The sequence below is a fragment of the Camelina sativa genome, chromosome 3 (assembly GCF_000633955.1).
Source record: "Camelina sativa cultivar DH55 chromosome 3, Cs, whole genome shotgun sequence".
Taxonomy (NCBI): Eukaryota; Viridiplantae; Streptophyta; class Magnoliopsida; order Brassicales; family Brassicaceae; genus Camelina; species Camelina sativa.
This window is the reverse complement of record NC_025687.1, coordinates 1,221,947-1,240,421: the sequence shown is the minus strand read 5'-3', so window position 1 is coordinate 1,240,421 and position 18,475 is coordinate 1,221,947. Positions and strand designations below refer to the sequence as shown.

The following is an 18,475-nucleotide window of genomic DNA, read 5'->3' as shown; positions in this document are numbered from 1 at the left end:
ATTTAGAAAAATGAGAGTTACAATTCTAATTTATTGTTTTGTTTTAATACAATTGATTAATACAACTTAGTGGAGAAATAAAGTTAATGCATAATTTATAGGGAGAAGCTATAAAGATTTCAGTTTTATATTATGTGAGTTAAATGTGAAAATTAATTGTTTTAAATTTGTGTTTTAATATAATTTTTTTTGTTGTTAAAATTGCATTGCCAAGTGGAGCAATAAGGAGAGACTGAAACTCTACTTTTATATATATGATTAAAATATTAGAATATTAGGAAAAAATCATTAAATAATTAGTTTTCTTGCCAGTAGGACTGACGGTGACAGCTTTAGCAACAAATATAAGACACCTGAGTTTTCTCGGCTATCCACCAGAAACGTGGTTTTGTTTCTATGAGGGTGATCAATAGCTGGATTTGTTTTTCCAAGGTTCCAAGGAAACTGATTCGTCTACCTATTTGAGTTTTGACTAGAACGATTGGAATACAACAACCCGTCCGAGGTTACCTATCAAATTTGCTTTGCATACACGCAAAAAAAACTAACATATTTGCTAATAATATGTAAGCTACTTAAATGATGAATTGAAAGTGAATTTTTAACATCAAGTTAGAAGTTGTAGCCTAGTAGGCACAATTAACAACATAGATTAATCCTACAGACATAGCTGATAAAAAACGATCACAGGAAAATATCATGTGGACACATATGCAAAAAACATTAGATCATTGTGCATATGATGAAAACGCAATAGAGCTCTGTCTTCTTAGTCCTTCATACAAACAATTACAAGAAGATATAGCAGAACAATAACCTGAAGACACATTATAGCAGAAACAATAACCTGAAGACACATTATATCTGCAGACCATAGGCCAAGCTCGAACACTAATTTGCTCTTTCTACACCCCAGCTCAAGATGTTCCTCGGTATGTGAAAGTAAAGACTTCTCCAGTGATCATTTGCAAAGGTAATCCGCCAATATATTATACGATAGAACAACAAACTTTTCTGCACATAACAAAAAAAGTGAATCAAATTACGAAACAGAAAAAATAGAAATTGGAAAAGTAGTTTTTTTTGTAGAAAAAAAAGGGGAAAAATGCTAAAAAAAAACCGAAATTATTTTTATTTGGAAGTTTAATACCCAATAGTTTTGGATTGGAATAAAAATACACCAAATAATAAAACTGTGTTATTTAAAATCTAAATTAATTAGTGTTGTTATTTTCATACCCACGATTTTTCAAATAATTTTTAATTTTTAATATAAAAATTCTTGATTTTTTGTTAACCATATCAAACCCGGAGTTAACATCTACTTCTTTCTCTCTTCTTCCTCCTCCTCTCTAATCGTCGATCGAGTCTATATTTCTCTGTAAAACAACCCCCCTCAGTCTATTTCTCTGTAAAACAAGCATGAAGCGTCTCATAAGCTACACACAAACACACTTCATGTTCCCCTTCTTCCTCTCTCCACATTTACATTCGATCTCAACAACCATTGGATCCTTCTTCCCTTTCTTCCTCTCTCTGGTCCGATTTCGGGGAGAGAAAACCGCCGCCTGGGTAGGGTGGTTCTTAGGGTTCGGACTCTGATTCTTCTGCGCCGATGATTTCTTCGCGGATTTTGATTTAGCCTGACTTGAAATGTTAGGGTTTGAATTCTCCAAAGATCTGAAAGTATCTTGAACCTTGAAATGAAGAAACTTGCTCTGATCCTTTACCAGAGTACCTAATTTCTCATTCTTCAATGTCAACTACTACTCCAACGGAAAAAAATAAGAACAGAATCTGGAAATCAAATGAGCAATATGAATAACGAAATCTAGATCTGAGAATCAATTTCAAAACGAATTAGTGTTTTATGCTGCCGCCTCCTTCGTTTCCCTCGCCCGTGATAACAATCGCTACACCAAGCTTATCATCGGAGAAGGAGGCGACACCGGAGTTGAGCAACGACGATTATAGAGGAGGACGAAGATGAGATAAAGAAGTAGATAACCGGGTTAACTCCCGGTTTGATATGGTTAACAGAAAACCAAGAATTTTTCTATTAAAAATTAATAATTAATTAGATAACCGGAGTAAAATTGGAATTTTGATTTTGTTGAAAAAACATGGGTATGAAAATAACAACACTAATTAATTTGGGTTTTAAATGACACATTTTTATTATTTGGTGTATTTTTATCCCAATCTAAAACCATTGGATATTAAACTTCTAAATAAAAATAACTTTAGTTTTTTTTGGCATTTTTCCCGAAAAAAACTTCTAAATAAAAATAACTTTAGTTTTTTTTGGCATTTTGTACACTAGTAGTAGTTTTGTCCCAAAAAAAAAAATGTTACTAGTTATCCTTTACACTTAAAAAAGCTTAATATGTGTACAATTTCACTATTATGGCTAAACGAGGAAATTAGGATAGTGTTTAATCAAAAAGATAGGACAGAAGTAGGACGACGGTCAGGGCTAAGCCATGAAATAGTCTTTTGAGTCATAAAAAATTAACAATAAATAAATTGGTGATCGGATGAGGTGATATGTAAACACAATTCTAATTAATTAAGAAGGTTCAAATTTAATTAACCATTACTTAACATGACTGAAAAATAAGAGTTCAAATATAAAGATGTTGTAATTAGGATACAAATATAAGTCGAAAAACAAAAGAAATATTTACATATACAACTCCATTTTTCCGGTTAAATCCTACTATATTAATTGAGAAGTACAAATATGAAACTAACATTAAACTGTATAAAAATTACGTTCAATTGCCATTAGGAAAACTTAACTAAGATTAATTAATTAATTAAAAACGAAAATTGGGGACACATAAAATAAAATAAATTGTAGAAAAGTAAAAAAAAATCTATTAGAATCAAAACTAATTCGTCCTTAAAAAAAATTAACAGCTAAGATTTTAAAAATCTAATCGAAGAAATTCTATATAACCATAAATTTTATCAAAAAAAGTTTCCAGCACAGATTAAAATTTTTATCAAAAATCTAATCAAATAAAATATATAACAATTCGCTTAGATTTTAAAAATTAATAAAAAAATATAGATATAGTATCTTATCTATTTTTAAAAAATTATATATATATATTTTTTAGCCACCATTCTTTAAGAAAATAAAATTAAATTGAAATTTAAATATATTCAATGCTTGAAAGTGCTCAAATGTGCTTATTACAAACAACAATGAATGTTGTTTTCAAAGAGATTGTTTGAGAACCATTATCTTTTTACTTACTTCACAACTATACCAAGAATTGCGTTTAATTGACAAAGGTTTAAACAATTTTATTCATTACATGCAAATATTTTATTGACAGGTTTTCAATAAATATTTTTAAAATACAAAAATTTAAATATAAGTAAACCGGATTTTTAATCACAAACCATTATAAATAACATAATAACAAAATAAATTATTACAAATTTTTATCAAAAGAAAAGTTTAGCTCGCGGTTTTCTGCGGGTTAGTACCTAGTAATACTAGTAAACCAAACCGCGGAAGTAATCTTTTTTGATTAAACACTATTCTAACCGTTACACAGCTAGTTAAACTTTCTTGTCTCTGTATATGTGTACTTAAAAACTACTGTATAAAGTAAAGACGTTGGCGTGCAAGATAACAACTTCCCGGTCCAAAATTAAAATTACTTAAATACTGTACTGAAATATTATTAAAAATGCAACGTTAGAAAAACCAAACGCGAGGGCACTATTGTCAATAGTCACGTTTAGATAGGTGGGGGTTAAGAATCAACCAATCTTCTTCTTTTTTCTTCTCTAACTTGTCCGTCAGTCCGTGTCGTCTCTAGGGTTTTCTTTTACTTGAGAAAAAAGAATGGATCCCAAATCCAGCGATGTCGATACTGTTGAAGAAGCAAATTTAGAGACGCCGAGATCCCTCTATACTATTGAAGAATTAAATTCCAGGCTAGAGTTTGAGAGATTCATTAAAAGATTCGCCAAGATTGGTTTCAAGGTGCTGGAAAAGGACGAGATTTCCACGTCTAGCGAGGAAGAAGACGAGGACGAGGATAAGGACAGCGTGGAAAGCGATCAGGAATGGGATGTTGATAGTTTCGAGGGTTGTGAATACGAATCTGATCCTGAAGAGTCTGAGGATTGGCGTCGCTACGTGCGCCAATGTTACAAAAGCGAGGTATGTTATGTCTGGTCCCTTTTATCGATCTCGCTCTGATTATATATATATATATATTAGGGTAGATCCCTTGGAATTTATAATCGCATTTTGGTAGCTAGGGGAGTGTAAGTGTAACTCTTGGTTAATTATTTATTTGTCAGGGTTTCGATGTGCCACGAGATTGCGTTCCCAAGCGGACTTCGGGTCGAATTTGCTGTGGATTCTGTCCCGTTGAACTTGATGAATACTTTAGTCCGCCCGACCTTACAGGGCGTCAGTACATGGAAAACATGCTCAAAGTCGTCATTGCCAAACACAACGAAACAAAGGCTTGTTTTCTACACTTACAGTTTCTTTTTTTATATTTTTCTTGTGATCCACACCACACTCTCTCTGTTTTATGTAACTAGAACCTAACTGCAATTTGTCTTTGTGTATATATAGAAGAAGAATTTGGTGCTGGACCATATCGTGAGGGCCGTTGTGTTAATGGGAGGTAAGGTCAAAGCATACATAACGTTCATGGCTAAAGAAACTCCCGAGGGAGAGCTCGTGGAGTATCAGGGCAAAGCTGAATGGAAGGTCTGGCAGAGAAACTTCCATCCACTCCTCTGCAGACCAGCCTCTGAGCAGAGACAGTTACCCTAGGTTTATTATATATTTTACTCTGTTTATTTGGTACTTCTCTGTATATACATCCATCTTTATCAGTGTCATCTCTCTACTTTCATATGAAAGTGATTTGCCAAGAACATCATATATATTCGCCTGCCTGTTACTCTTAAATATATAGTAGTTTGGAAGTTCGTTATTTGACAATCTCTGTCTGCGTTTTTTTGTTTATATGGGTATATAACAGGGGATACTTGCTATTACGATCTGATTAAAATTAAAAGGTTGTATTTTGTTTTGACTGATTGCATTGCAGATTTGATTATGTGGAGCCTGCTATTTTGATTAAGAAACCGAGTTTAGAAACTTGTGATGCTATTGATTATGTTAACTTATAAACTTGTGATGCTATTGTAATGGATTTAATTAGCAACTCCCTTATTTAAAAGCTCTATGTTATTGTTGCAACCTATATATCGTTTATGGTTCATCCTTTGTAAGTTGAAACTCGTTAATCTAGTTGTCTTTTTCAGTTCAATATGTTTGTTTCTTAACTATCAACAATAGATTTGCGCGCACAGAGTATATTTCTAAGTTAAAACTCGTTACTCTAGAAGTCTTTTTCAGTTTAATATGTTTGTGAGTTTGTCCCTTTAACTAGGATCATAAATTTGTAAACAAAGATATTGGTAATTAACCAGCCCTTTTGGGCCACCAGCTCTGCGTTAAATATTTCGCTGTTGCATAGATCTGTTAAAAGAAAAGTCACCCTAATTCATCACTTCAAATTTACTTTGACAAGCAAAATAATTTTGAAACGAAACCGAGACCATAATCCACACAAATATAAAACTCATCCAAAGATGTACTAAATTCCAAAAAGCAGTATTCTGAACACTAGAAGATTAAGCAAGTGATCAACAAAAAGTAGAAGATTCACAAGAGGAATAGTTTTAGACTTTCCCCAAGATAAGCACAACAATGTTTTTAAGACTCTTGATCAACCACAATGAAATCATGGAAGAACGACAGTAACTCCCGAGTTGTCGTCTATGAAGATGCGGCTGTAACCATTCACTCCTCATATCTCTCCCCAGTTGTTCTGGATGAGGAAACACTGTTTATGATAATCTTTTGTGTAACCATATCCTACAACCAGGACCATGTGAGATGGTACTTGTATCCCATATGTTGCCTTTAAAATCTTAACTTCGTAAATTTCCTGAAATAATTTGGTAGAATAGAGTTATTAAATTACACATTGTAAATTCATTAATAACAGAGTGAGGGATAATTTATTTTTATTAATCAAGGACGGTAGTAATTTTTTTTTGTTACTAACCTTCTTAAGTGACTAGAATTCACCGTCATCAATATATATATATATATATATATAATTACATACCTTGCTACTTCTTGCAGTGCTACCAACGGTAAGTAAACCTTTGTCTCTCATATGACCTTTGTCTCTGAGATGAGCGACATAAGTTCTTAAGCTCTAAACTTGCTAGTTTTTGGTAACTTCTTTTTTGAGTTTTAGATTTTCCACCTATGGTAGGCTCATTGTTATCCATTTTTTGCAATATCAAAGGGCCGTATAACAAAAACACACAAATTTATTGGAAAACTTAATTAACAAAGAAGAAAAATTATTGAAAGGGTCTCATATATCATCAAATGAAGAAACCAATCAAACACATGCATGCATATATATTACAATCATTAAGATCTTTCCCTTTAAAACAAACATGAAACTTACGACAATATGTATGATCACACCTTGTACAAGATAATAATAAAATACCTTTCCAAATTCTAAAACCGATGCAAATTCTTAAATGATACAATACAAATTAGTATGTAAGATTGTAAAAGTGATGCAAAGTCTCAAATGATAACTTATGGTTAACATCAAAATTTGAAATTCTCATACTTCTCCGAAACTAATATATTTTTGGAGTTTAAAGAAAATAATTATAGTTTATCATATTATGTAAATCAACTGATGAAAAGTGTAAATATGACTTAATTAATTATTTGTGGAAAAAAATGACTTAATTAATTAATGGTTAACTAAACTTTTGGATTTTTCTAATTCAAAGGTATTAGATTGCATATCTGCTCACCTAGTTACCTCGAATTTCTTTTGACTGTTCATTTTTGACTGACTCAAGACTACTTCATGGCTCAATTCTAATTTAGTAAAGCATCAATCATCCTACTAATTTACTGAAGTGTAAATTCTTATTTTTTTTTATTAAACTACTACACATATTAAGTTTTTGCGTGTATCATTTGTCTGTCTAGCTAAAATTTAATGTCTTTTTATCTTTTTGCAAAATTCTTGCAAATTTAAAGCTATCTGAAAGTATATTTTGTGTAGAACAAATGCAAAATTATTGCAAATTTGAAGCAATATAAATTGAAAAAAATAGAAAAATCTAACTTGAGGAATTATTATACACCAGAAAATTAATTTGTAATATAACAACGTAGTCGCGAATTATATATAATGAAAGTCAATAACCGCAACAATTACGTCTGTCTCGTGGTGGATCTTATGAACTTAGCTGCAATTTTCACTAATATTCCTTTGCATACCAATTTTCATTAATACTATCAATTTCTGAAGATAATTGAAACAAGGCTAAAACTTATATCTAAAAATCACTTTCGCCATTTATTTTGTGTGGATACGAACCCTTACTTAATATGAACTAATAAATAATTCCCAACGTTCTAGTCAAATGTACACTCTGACATTTCAAACGAACCCTTGCAACCTTTTAAACTGAATTAATAATGAAAAAGGGGTTATAATACATATCTGAGAGAAAATAAAGTTTGTCAAATGGAATTATGAAAAATAGTTAAATTTTGTTTCTATCCTAAGCTGAACTTAGAGCGGACCATAACTGTTATATGTTATTGATATAATCATCAAAGATTTGTAGTTTATAGCTTTTTTTTAATCATCCTTAAGCCTAAATAGTTAAAGTTGATCATACGAGAAGACTCTTATAACTTGTTTTTAACTTAGTAGAAAAATAACTCATATTATCCTGTCATATTGATATTAAATAAATATATTTTTAATTGTTTAAGTGATCAAGAAAGCGAGAAACAAAAAATGAACAACATTAAAAGCACAAAAAATACATATATTTTCTATGAATATTTATCCTTAAAAAAAAGAAAAATTATTATTCGATTCATGATTTTCGAAGAAGAAAAGGATCGACTACATGGTGGATGGAGAAGATGAGCAAGAAAACGTAAAGAACCAATGCGACTAAACCGGCGATTAAAGCTCCGGTTATCTGATCGCAGAATCTCGGTACTTGGCCGCAAATTGGCAACCAACCTGCGTTTGCGTTTCCTCTTTTACCCACTTGTGCCACCGCCACTGCCGCTGATAAGCTCGACGTCAGCAGCATCGTCACCATCTTTACGGTTAATTTAACAATTACATATAAAAACTTGATTAAACAACATATTTATCGAAGTTAAGCTATGACATAGATCATTAGAAGTTGTTTGAAACAATAATATATAATCATGATTCTAACAAATTCTACATTATATTAGTATGTTTATATCAAAAAAATTATATTTCGAGCACTCCTCTAATTGCCGTTTATAATGTATTTTGATAACATTTTAGGTACCAAAAAAAAAAGAAGTTATTACTAGCATAGAGAGTATAGAGATAAATTACCAAGTCCAACACAACTACGAACTTCCACAATAAACTCTCTTTTGGTAGAAACAGAACGAGAAAGCTATAAACGCTCACAATCGCGTTTGCAATCACGAAGTACCTGCGATAGACGCACACATGCATGCATAAGCATGTACATACTTATAAAAATCCTCGTTAAACACGCCAAATAGGAAAAACTTACTTGAACGCAGCCAAATCGCTATACTTGGCTACTAGGGATAGGACAAAGAAGGAAGACCTTTCACGGCTAGTGATCATTGCGATAACCGCTCCTAATGCGGCACAAAATGCCGCAAATCGCAGTACCAACCCACCCAATCTCTGTGTTAACTTCACCATCAATTTAGTTTTTTCTTCTTTTTTTTTTTGGGATATCTATAGAGTTTTAAACTGTGAAATTTAACAATGGAAGAGAAAAGGAGAGAGAGAGATAAAGACAATGTAAGAAAACAAAGTCACGAAATATAAACCATAGTAAAATGAATATGATATTGGAGTGTTGGATGGGTTTGTTTCAACTGTCTCCACCGGTCATGCAAGATTTATTTATTTTTGTGTTTAAGAGATTTATAAAGCAAAATAAAATATCAAATGTGAATCAACTAACATGAACAAATTAATTTCCTAGTGAAACAACACCATTGACATTTTTCAAGCTTATAAAACTCAATTTTGATTTTACAAAAGGATAATTCTTCATTTGATGACATAATAAAAATACCAAAATTTCTGTTTTGAAGCAGCGGCGTTGTCCTAACTTAGGTGTACCCTCTCTGGGTTTTGTCTGTAATTGCTGTTTCAACTTCTAATGATCCCGATTACAGAAAATGGTTCAGAAAATGTTACAAAACTTCTGTGTTTGCTTCAACCATTAGAACATACTTGACCAATGACGTGATCTTCGTATATGATGTTTTAAAATCTCAGCCACAAATGTGTCCCGACTAGTTTTGTTGTTAGCAAATGCTGATGGTGTTTCTGCCTTTACGAGTTATGGATCTTCCCATTCTTAAGCGACGTCCTGTTAGAGAGTCCAGTAATATGACCAAACCTTCCTCGACCGCATCAGCTTGTTTGTCTAACTCATAGCTGCTTAACTGTGGGAGAAGGCTAAGCTGGGTTAGGAGTCCAATTGCCGCTGCAGCCGTGCAGGTCCGGTCCCATGATGGTTGTGGCCTGTACGTTTAAAGATCAAATGAGGAAGAAGAGCACTATTTTGGCAGAGAGAGATTGGACCAGGAACATGAGTAAATATAGAGGTTTGAGACTATTTTTACCGGAGCTTATGCATTGCGGATCCCCAGCTGCAAGAGATATACAAGGAAGATCTTCATCTCCCCATACTGACTTTGCGTGATCCTACATATGAGTTTAAGCAAATGTCTTTTCGTTAAGCAAGTTCTTTAGAGAAGGAAAAAAGATGAAATCCATGTGAGAAATGATCAGCCCTGTACCTTTAAACGCTTGAGCATTGCAGCAGAATTGTTCCACGTGCCATCAAGCAAAATGAAATGCAGAGTTTTATCCTCATCTGTCTGGGAAATATACAAAGTGTAGAGTCTTTCAGTCTATATCCTTACACAACCTAATCTAAGAATTTTTCTGCTTGAAATAAGCAACGATAGAAGAACAGAGAGCCTATAGTCAAAACATTGCAATCTTTACCATGGATGATGATCCAGGATTCTCTGAAGCCGAACTACCAAAAGTGTCTTTTACCGAGAAAGTAACTTCCGAGTTCTGTTTGGGATAGAGGCAACGGACTTGGCTTTTTCCTGAGCATCCATCAGAACAAAAATACAAGACTTTATAGCAAAACAACTAGAGATTTTGAGTGACATCTTTTAAAGTTTAAACAACAAAGACTAGATCTAGATGAATGAAACACCTGCACGCTTGAATTCATTCCACATGATCTCTTCGTCTTCAGCAATTCCAAAGACGCAGAGTGTAGCGGATTGGACGCCAAATATCTGCCACAATAACTTGCCCGTGTTGTTCTGGCGTAGAAAATCCTGCCAACAGCTAAACAGCCTATCAGTCCATAGGAGTTGGGGACTGGTACAGATTCAATTGGAATAGCCGAGACTTGTTGGTGCAATACTAACCCTAGGATGCATATAAAGCCAAAAACGTATTTGTTTCCATAAACCACACGGCTTGATATAAGAACACATGCAGTCCTCCATAGCAAGCCAACACTGCATATATTCAGAAAATGCCTCGTCTCTTAGGTAATGAGTTCATGGCAAATAAAGCAATTCAAGAAACAGTAAATGGAAGTACCTTCTGGCATAAATAACCCCTGCTCCCAAGCAGCCGGCAAGCAACTTGCCGAGCAGAAAAAAACCGGAACTTCTTCTCCGGGTCATCTAATGCTTCATATGTAGCCCTGTGTTTCTTATCTTCATATGCACCAAAGGGTCCCTAAAGAAAAGTAGTTAGTTGCACATAAGTAGAAGTATTATAACCTCACTAACATTTAAGAGCTCAAAGATCAACCCAAATCATATTAACCAGGAAGAAACCAGTAGCATTCCACAACAAGACGATATAATCATTATACTTGTAGAGCTTCAGAAGATACCACAGCTCAAGTCACTATAGCAAGATCATCAGAAATGAGTAATGTAAGCACTAAACAACCTAATCATAAACGATTCAAAAGGAAACAAACAAGGAGGTTTCATCCATCATCATATTCATAGTCATCGGAAATTACCTGTAGCTTGCCACCATTTCCACCAAACTCTATCGGCGAATCCAATTTGCATTCCAGAACTTTCAAATCATCCACAATCTGTTTGACCGCGGCTGGGAATCGAGACACCGGACCCCATCTCCGCCACTCCTCTACCGAGATGATTCCGTCGTCGGATTCCCTCGGCTGAGAACGCGAATTCACGGAAGTCATAACCAATCTCCGGCCAGCAGCTCCGAGCTTACGGCGGCGGATACGGCAGTGAAACAGTAGAGACGGAGACGTTTCGAGTACGACGGATGCTCCGGCGATATAACGCATCGTTGGGTTCTATCGAGGAATAATAATTTTAATTTTACGGGTAACTAAATAATAATGGGCTTTTATGAGACTAATGAGGCCCAGTACTATTAGGTAATAATGGGCTTCTTTTTCTTTTTTTCTTTGTAGAAGTGTTACAAAATTAGAGAGACAACGGTGTCGCAATTTTTAAAATTATTTGTATTTATATATTTAAAATTATTCGTTTTAAAAATATGTATTATTTATTCAAAAAAATTGTGTAGTAATTTTACCCTAGCAATCTCGTAATTTGGAAGGTTTTTGGATGTTATTCTAGTAAAAATGTCTATTATTAATTTGTAAGATTGTGTTTGACCTAGGAGGATCGGAGGAGCTGTAAAGTTTTGTTTGTCTTTTACGCCTCCTGTTGTATTAACGAGAAAGAGGAAGGGATCCAATTACGTGAAGTCCTAAACCGAGGCAGATGGGGACGGAATTAAAGATGAGTTTCACTTGGAAGATAGACAACTTCTCGGACAGGAAAGAGAGGATGATGTCGGAGCCCTTCTCATGCGGCGGCTGCGAATGGTAAATGGTCAAGACTCTTTTTATCTCCAGCGTCTCTTTCTTTCTTACCCGTGTTGTCTAAAAGATTTCAGAACTAACCAAAGAAAAGAGAGGTTTTGCATGTCTTTAGGTGTGTTATTGTTGATACCAAGCGATACCCTGGTTATGATTTGGATTTGACTCTGCATCTGAGCGTACTTAAATCCTGAATCACTGAGACTTGGATGGAAAAGGAGAGCTAGATTTTTCTTCGTTATTTTGAATCACTCTGGCAAAGAGCTATACAGATCATATTGTAATGAACTTTTTTTTACTTTTATATATGTATGATGTATCTGATCTCATTGATTGATGAAGAAGAAAAAGTCACAAGCTTAATATATATATATACATATTATGAACAGACGACGGCAGATCCCGTTTATTCTGCGCTGAGGCCACACCATGGGCATGGGGTGTCAAGGGTCTGTTGTCTCTTACCGAGCTTCAAGACCCCGAGAACAACATACTAACCGTTCAGGTCTTCGTTGAAGTAGACGAAGTTGTTCATCAAGGACAATCAACTGAAAATGATCTATTAGAATTCGAAGGTGTCCAGATCCTTGCTTCTCAAGTAAGTTTTTGGAGCCTCCTACTAGCTCTTTTTTTCTGAATCTGGTTAAACCTAATCCAATTTTTTGGCAGGCTCATTCAGTGACCCGGCTTTTAAGGAACCACCTAGGCTTTAATGTAGATTTCGCTCCAAAGTACCGGGAGCTGAGGGCAGTATACTACACTCTCTTGGTCTCCCTCATCGAGACACTGATGAGCAAGTCTCCACAAAGCTTGTCTCTGGCTGAACTAACCAATGCTCAATCCCAATTGACCGAGCTGACGAAGGCAGGCTTCAAGCTAGACTTCTTGGAGTCAAAGCTCGAGGAACTTTTCTTGGATAGGAAAAAAGTAGCTGTCCAACTCGAGGAACGGGTCAAGAATGTGGAACTGACTTTAGAGAAGATCAAATATGCGGCTGATGCTAGAGTTTCTTCGTTTGGGTTCATAGATTCTCTCATAAAGAGATTCTTTCTCTCTTGCTTCTCAGGGCCTGACTGGTTCAAACGCTGCGGTTGCGGTTGCGGTTACAGGAGATTGTGGAAGCGGGCGATTGCGGTTTCAAGCGTTATTAAGCGTTTTGAACGACTGGTTTAGCGGTTTAAAATTGGTGCGTTTGCGGGAGGTTTACGACTGGTTGACCAACGGGTGCAATAGCAGTTGGAACATAATAAATATGATATATAATATATAAATGTTTAAAAACACCAAATTTTTTATTAAACTTGATTTATAATTAAAACTTATTAAAAAAAATACTAAAAAATTATTCAAAAAACAAATAAATTTCATATTGAAATACTTATTCCTTTATGCATTTGGCTTTTCACCAAAAATTTAATCAAGTAATTTGATAAATGACAAAACACATGCTTTAGATTGTAGATCTTTTCTCTTTTCTCTTAGATCGTGGGTCAGTAGTTGCATCGGTAGGAATGGTCAAGTGAGAGTTGAGAAGAGTCACTGGTGATTTGTTTTAATATTTTTCACAAATAATCTTATTTTCTTAAATTTCTGATGAAATATTATATTTATTTAGATTTTTTTGAACTTATGTGCGATTTGTCATTAAATTGACATCAAGTTTTCCGGGTTATTGTTAATTGGAATATTATTTTCTTTTAATTGTTTATTTTATAATTTTTGCAATCGTATCCGTACTTCATTTTTTCCCATTCTTAATGAGTAAAATGGTTAGATAGAAGATATAACAAAAAAAAATTTCATTATCCTTGATTTCTTTTAACTTTTTTTTACAAAAAAAAAAANAAAAAAAAAAAAATCCAACCGCAATCGCCCGCAACTGCAAACGCTTGCGGGAAGCAGCTTTTGGAATTCAGTGGTTTGAAGCGGTTGGGAGCGATTAGGAGCGATTGAGAGCAGTTTGTGTGATTGGTTCCAATCGCTAGCAATCGCTACCACCCGCAAACGCAGTGTTTGCGGGAGGTAGCGGGAGAACCAGTCAACAGATCAATCTGAAAGCACTAACCAATGATTTATGAGAGATAGTGTAAGCTTGATGAACTTTTTTTCGTGGACCAAAACATTCTTCTTCTCTAAAGGCCCAATGGGCTTAGAACTTGTATTATTTTTGTGCCAAGAACAATAATCGTATTAACCTGAGGATATTGATATTAGATAGAGTATTATTAGCTCTAAACCGTGTTTTGAGAGATCATTATTAATTATTTAATTTAATTAAAAATCAGTCGTCTTCTTCTTCTATATCTGACAATCACATTTTGTCATTTTTCATAATTTATTATTATTTATTTTATTTTATTTTTGTCTCAAAGCCCAAATATTTAGAGGATTACATTTTGGGGGATTAAGGAGAATCTCAGGAATCGAATCATCATCATCTCTTTCTCTCCCACACCACTCGATGGCTGCTTTCACGTGTAGTTCCCGGCCGCCGATTTCGCTCCGGTCAGAGATGAGAATCGGTTCATCGCCGACGGGTTCCTTCTCTACACGACAGATGTTCTCTGTGTTACCTGAATCGGGAGGATTGAGGACTCGCCTTTCTCTGTCATCATCAGTCTCCAAGATTTCTAGGGTTTCCCGATTACAACGACGAGGTGGTGGTGGTGTTATCTGTGAAGCTCAGGAAACTGCTACTGGGAGTATGTTCTCTCCTCTCTCTCTTCTCTTGTTATATCTCCTTTTGCTCCACGAATTTCTTATCTTTTTCATGGGATTCGTGTTTCTGATGCGTCTCTCTTAGTCTCTGTGACCGAGTTTAGTGTTCAACATTTGTGGGTCTTTTGTGAAATTCGAAAAAGTATTGAACTTGGAACAAGTTAGAAAAGTGAAACTCAGATGGTTGTTTGTTATATTTGGATTATCACACACACTGATCTGATTACAAGTAATGTGGAATCGTGGATTGTACTTTTGTTTTGTTTTTGGGGTAATGAAAGATCGACTTCTGTTTCATGCTTAGCTATGTTAGTAGCAGTAGCACTTTGATTGCAAGTTTTCTCATGTTGGCTTTTTTATCTCACTCGTCCTCTCTATGCCTAAACTTATGCTGGAGCATCATCTTAACATTGTTTTTGCTTTCTCTTTGTTCATTATTCTAAACTCATAGTGACCTTTAATGTTGTTTTTTTTGCTATATGATCTATGTAGTTCCAGTGGTCAACGATTCAACATGGGAGTCTCTTGTTCTCAAGGCTGATGAGCCTGTGTTTGTGGACTTTTGGGCACCATGGTGTGGACCCTGCAAAATGATTGATCCCATTGTCAACGAGCTGGCAGGACAGTACGCAGGGAAGATGAAGTTCTACAAACTAAACACTGATGAGTCTCCTTCAACCCCAAGCCAGTATGGTGTTAGAAGCATCCCGACCATCATGATCTTTGTCAAGGGTGAGAAGAAGGATACTATCATCGGTGCTGTGTCTAAAACCACATTAGCAACCAGCATCGACAAATTCTTGTAATGAAGATAGTTGTCACTGTTTAAAAAAGTCTCTCTTTTCTCTGTATCTCAAGAACTTATCTATTCTCCACTCATCACTGTTCATCTAGACATGTATAATATAATACAATGTCTCCGATATTCAGAAATTGAGTTTACGAAGACATTTTATGTGATACGTACCGATGTACACGGTTTGAAGACACCAGGTCGCAAGGGATAAAATTCTAACTTGTTTAACATAAACTGATTATATTCTTCATTTAGGAGTTTGGATGATCATGTATATATATATATATATATATTGATACCAGTTTCGCTTCTATGTTTATCTAGCATGCGTAGTGAAAACGTCTCACTTCAGCAGAAGTTTGTTCTTAGTTAGCGTAATTCAAAGTATTGGGTGTATGACGATTTCGTCTAATAGTCATGAAGTTTTAGGGTTCTTTCTTTCGGTTCTGCAGCCCAAATTCGCTCTTTTAAAAACACAACTTCAGATTTGCCAATAAAATCTAGTCACTTCACGTCGAGTTGACGAAAAAACAGAGTTCTCTCTTACTCCAACAGTCAACAGAGTTCGATTGAGTTTATAGTAAGTAGATGAAACATACCGAGAGAAAACAAAGTGAGACAGAAGGAGAAGATGAAGACGAAACTCCGTGAACGAGTCAGCGACTTTGCGTTGGAGTCAACGACCTAATTCTATTATTTAATTGCTTTCTTAGCAAGCTAAAATACTACTGTTGATTGGTACGCACATTTCTTACTTATTGTGATTAAGTCAATGACTTGATCGGATCAAACAGTTTTGTTGCTACCTAAATTTTCTTAACAAAAGTTCAAAACTTGAACTTGATCTTCTTCTTCTTGTTCTTCTTCCTCATCCTTCATCTACTAGATTTCAAGGCGTCTGAGGTAATCCTACTTTAAGTTATAATTATTAATTTCGGATTACTATATTGAAAAAAATGAGAGTTTATAATCTAATCTCTCATCTCATCTGGTTTCAAAAACATGTTCTTTGTCAATTCCTATCATCATGTCTCGTATTATTTTCCTACAGAAATTTACTGAGCTTGGATATGGCCTCGGGGTCTGCTGGTTCACCAAATGGTTCACAACCAATTGTACTGAGTGCTTCACAGCGCCAAAGAAGATCTAAACTACAAGCTAGAATCATAGGTCTTATGTTGCTAACAACAATAGTAGCAGTTGTGACATTTGTTATGGGGTTCACATGTACAAAGATTTACATTAATTCTGCTCCAGATTTAGGCATCACAGGCTTGGTCAAGAAAGCAATATTCATTGTCTTCTTGTTGTGCAATAGCATTCCAATGATCTCGTCTGTCATAGCTACAATGAATCTCATATGGCCACAGCATATGGGTGATAATCCTCTGATACAAAAAGCAATGATACGAGCCATGGCACTTCTACAACTTGCTTTTTTGTCTATGTTGGTTGCATTTATGGTTGGAGTTTTTCTTGTGCTGATCCTTCTTCCATATCTTTAACTCCAAAAGCACATACTGCAAGTGACGTGTGGACCGTGTGGTGATACTTTTCCATAACACAATCAAAAGCGCATTATGATTTGACGAGATCGTATAATTTAATCTGAAACATTTCTCTATTTGTACATCTGTTTCTTGATGGCTTCTTGATATGTTACGGTTTTGACTCACTTTGACCCTGTTTATTTGATAGTTTTGTAGTTGTTTGAGTCCTTTTCAGGTTATAATAAGAGGCTAGGAAGCTAAAAGCAAGAATTGGAACAGCAGGAGCAATCGGAGCAGAAAGGAGTTGAATTGGAGCAGAAAAGCTGATTTTAGACCCAGGAGCACATGCTCCCGATTTCCGAGCACATGCTCCCAACTCTACGGATTCATGACGACACGTGGCAAGCATCTAGGCGCCGATTCCCTGCCTAATTCCCCTTATTTTGGGCGATCCTTCGTGAGAGAAAGAGAGAGGATATCGATTTTTAATAGGAAGATTTGAATTTGGATTCTTTCCTTATTTTTCTCCACTTGTATGCTATTTAACCTAGGGTTTTTAGGGGACAGAATATACTTTTCTTTTTGGTTTTTTTTTGAGCGACGTTTTGTGAGGGAGAGGAAGAGCGGCCACCTTGTGAAGCATACTCTGAACCCTTTTTATTTTTATGTCATTGAATTTCTCATCTTTTGCTATGATTCATTTCTCTATGTCTGAGTAGTTTTCTTTGCTAGATTAGGGGGTTTCAAGGGGGTTTCATGGGTTAGCAACAGAACACAAATAGGGCTTTATATAATCGATTGTCTTCACTATTGTTAGTCTTAATGCTTAGGTTGATTTGATCACCCAATCTATGATTTTAGGTTTATCTATTCATCAAAAGTGTAATAGGTTGCTAGAAAAGACATTAGTGGGCAAATTATCCTAGACCTGCGAAAGTTGATGTGTAGGTGATTTGTGAACTTATCATTCCTGTTCTTTAATGCTTGTCTGCGATTCTGGGCTCAAACGACAGTTTAGGGTTTATGGACCGCCGAGCATGTGCTCCGGATGTCTGAGCATGTGCTCCGCGTTTCCGCACAGAATCGATCAGATAGAGTTATTGATACCACGACAGTGGATCAGTTTATATTTATGTTTGAGTTCTAGACTGGTACTTAATCTATGCCCTGAATAGTTGTTTGGTTGCTATCTCTGAAATTCCCAAGAATTACCCATGATCTAGTGTTTTGTTTATTGCCTTTTTATACCGTTTTACTCGCTTAATTGTTACCAAAAACCAACTTTGAATTGTCTTAGCTTGAAATTGAACCAATAGAACCATAGAGTAAAACTTGGTCTTCGTGGGATTCGACCCCTAAGTACTACTTCTTTGCTGTGCACTTGCAGTAGGAAAATAGGGTT

The 18,475-nt window shown here is 35.1% G+C and overlaps 5 protein-coding genes and 1 pseudogene across 5 annotated transcripts; 4 read left to right on the top strand and 2 right to left on the bottom strand.

The window, feature by feature from the left end:
• Positions 3,824-4,847, top strand: LOC104778546. Its single transcript, XM_010503003.2, has 3 exons — positions 3,824-4,186; positions 4,330-4,497; positions 4,613-4,847. The coding sequence occupies exons 1-3, from the start codon at positions 3,866-3,868 to the stop codon at positions 4,814-4,816; spliced, it is 693 nt and encodes a 230-aa protein (XP_010501305.1). The 5' UTR covers positions 3,824-3,865; the 3' UTR covers positions 4,817-4,847.
• Positions 7,986-9,078, bottom strand: LOC104761083 (CASP-like protein 1C2). Its single transcript, XM_010484120.2, has 3 exons — positions 8,686-9,078; positions 8,499-8,601; positions 7,986-8,226 (listed from the first exon to the last, which is right to left on the bottom strand). The coding sequence occupies exons 1-3, from the start codon at positions 8,841-8,843 to the stop codon at positions 7,993-7,995; spliced, it is 495 nt and encodes a 164-aa protein (XP_010482422.1). The 5' UTR covers positions 8,844-9,078; the 3' UTR covers positions 7,986-7,992.
• LOC104761091 lies at positions 9,235-11,530 on the bottom strand (annotated as a pseudogene).
• On the top strand, positions 11,972-13,286 carry LOC109130193 (MATH domain and coiled-coil domain-containing protein At2g42460-like). The gene is made up of 6 exons (XM_019239409.1): positions 11,972-12,075; positions 12,288-12,349; positions 12,459-12,667; positions 12,739-13,074; positions 13,136-13,203; positions 13,271-13,286. Exons 1-6 carry the CDS (start codon positions 11,972-11,974, stop codon positions 13,284-13,286), a joined length of 795 nt encoding a protein of 264 aa, XP_019094954.1.
• LOC104761059 (thioredoxin M1, chloroplastic) lies at positions 14,449-15,749 on the top strand. Its single transcript, XM_010484080.2, has 2 exons — positions 14,449-14,771; positions 15,280-15,749. Exons 1-2 carry the CDS (start codon positions 14,531-14,533, stop codon positions 15,591-15,593), a joined length of 555 nt encoding a protein of 184 aa, XP_010482382.1. The 5' UTR covers positions 14,449-14,530; the 3' UTR covers positions 15,594-15,749.
• Positions 15,930-17,333, top strand: LOC104761050. The gene is made up of 2 exons (XM_010484069.1): positions 15,930-16,486; positions 16,635-17,333. The coding sequence occupies exon 2, from the start codon at positions 16,654-16,656 to the stop codon at positions 17,086-17,088; it is 435 nt and encodes a 144-aa protein (XP_010482371.1). The 5' UTR covers positions 15,930-16,486; positions 16,635-16,653; the 3' UTR covers positions 17,089-17,333.

What these genes read in the sequence shown, in the direction of transcription:
- LOC104778546 (XM_010503003.2), top strand. Translation starts at nt 3,866, where the DNA reads ATGGATCCCAAATCCAGCGATGTCGATACTGTTGAAGAAGCAAATTTA. An exon ending in GCCAATGTTACAAAAGCGAG is followed by an intron (nt 4,187 to 4,329) that starts GTATGTTATGTC and finishes TTTATTTGTCAG; the next exon opens with GGTTTCGATGTGCCACGAGA. An exon ending in CCAAACACAACGAAACAAAG is followed by an intron (nt 4,498 to 4,612) that starts GCTTGTTTTCTA and finishes GTGTATATATAG; the next exon opens with AAGAAGAATTTGGTGCTGGA.
- LOC109130193 (XM_019239409.1), top strand. Translation starts at nt 11,972, where the DNA reads ATGGGGACGGAATTAAAGATGAGTTTCACTTGGAAGATAGACAACTTC. An exon ending in TCATGCGGCGGCTGCGAATG is followed by an intron (nt 12,076 to 12,287) that starts GTAAATGGTCAA and finishes TGGATGGAAAAG; the next exon opens with GAGAGCTAGATTTTTCTTCG. An exon ending in AGAGCTATACAGATCATATT is followed by an intron (nt 12,350 to 12,458) that starts GTAATGAACTTT and finishes TATTATGAACAG; the next exon opens with ACGACGGCAGATCCCGTTTA.
- LOC104761059 (XM_010484080.2), top strand. Translation starts at nt 14,531, where the DNA reads ATGGCTGCTTTCACGTGTAGTTCCCGGCCGCCGATTTCGCTCCGGTCA. An exon ending in TCAGGAAACTGCTACTGGGA is followed by an intron (nt 14,772 to 15,279) that starts GTATGTTCTCTC and finishes TGATCTATGTAG; the next exon opens with TTCCAGTGGTCAACGATTCA.
- LOC104761083 (XM_010484120.2), bottom strand. Translation starts at nt 8,843, where the DNA reads ATGGTGAAGTTAACACAGAGATTGGGTGGGTTGGTACTGCGATTTGCG. An exon ending in AGCGATTTGGCTGCGTTCAA is followed by an intron (nt 8,602 to 8,685) that starts GTAAGTTTTTCC and finishes CGTCTATCGCAG; the next exon opens with GTACTTCGTGATTGCAAACG. An exon ending in TCGTAGTTGTGTTGGACTTG is followed by an intron (nt 8,227 to 8,498) that starts GTAATTTATCTC and finishes TTAACCGTAAAG; the next exon opens with ATGGTGACGATGCTGCTGAC.
- LOC104761050 (XM_010484069.1), top strand. Translation starts at nt 16,654, where the DNA reads ATGGCCTCGGGGTCTGCTGGTTCACCAAATGGTTCACAACCAATTGTA.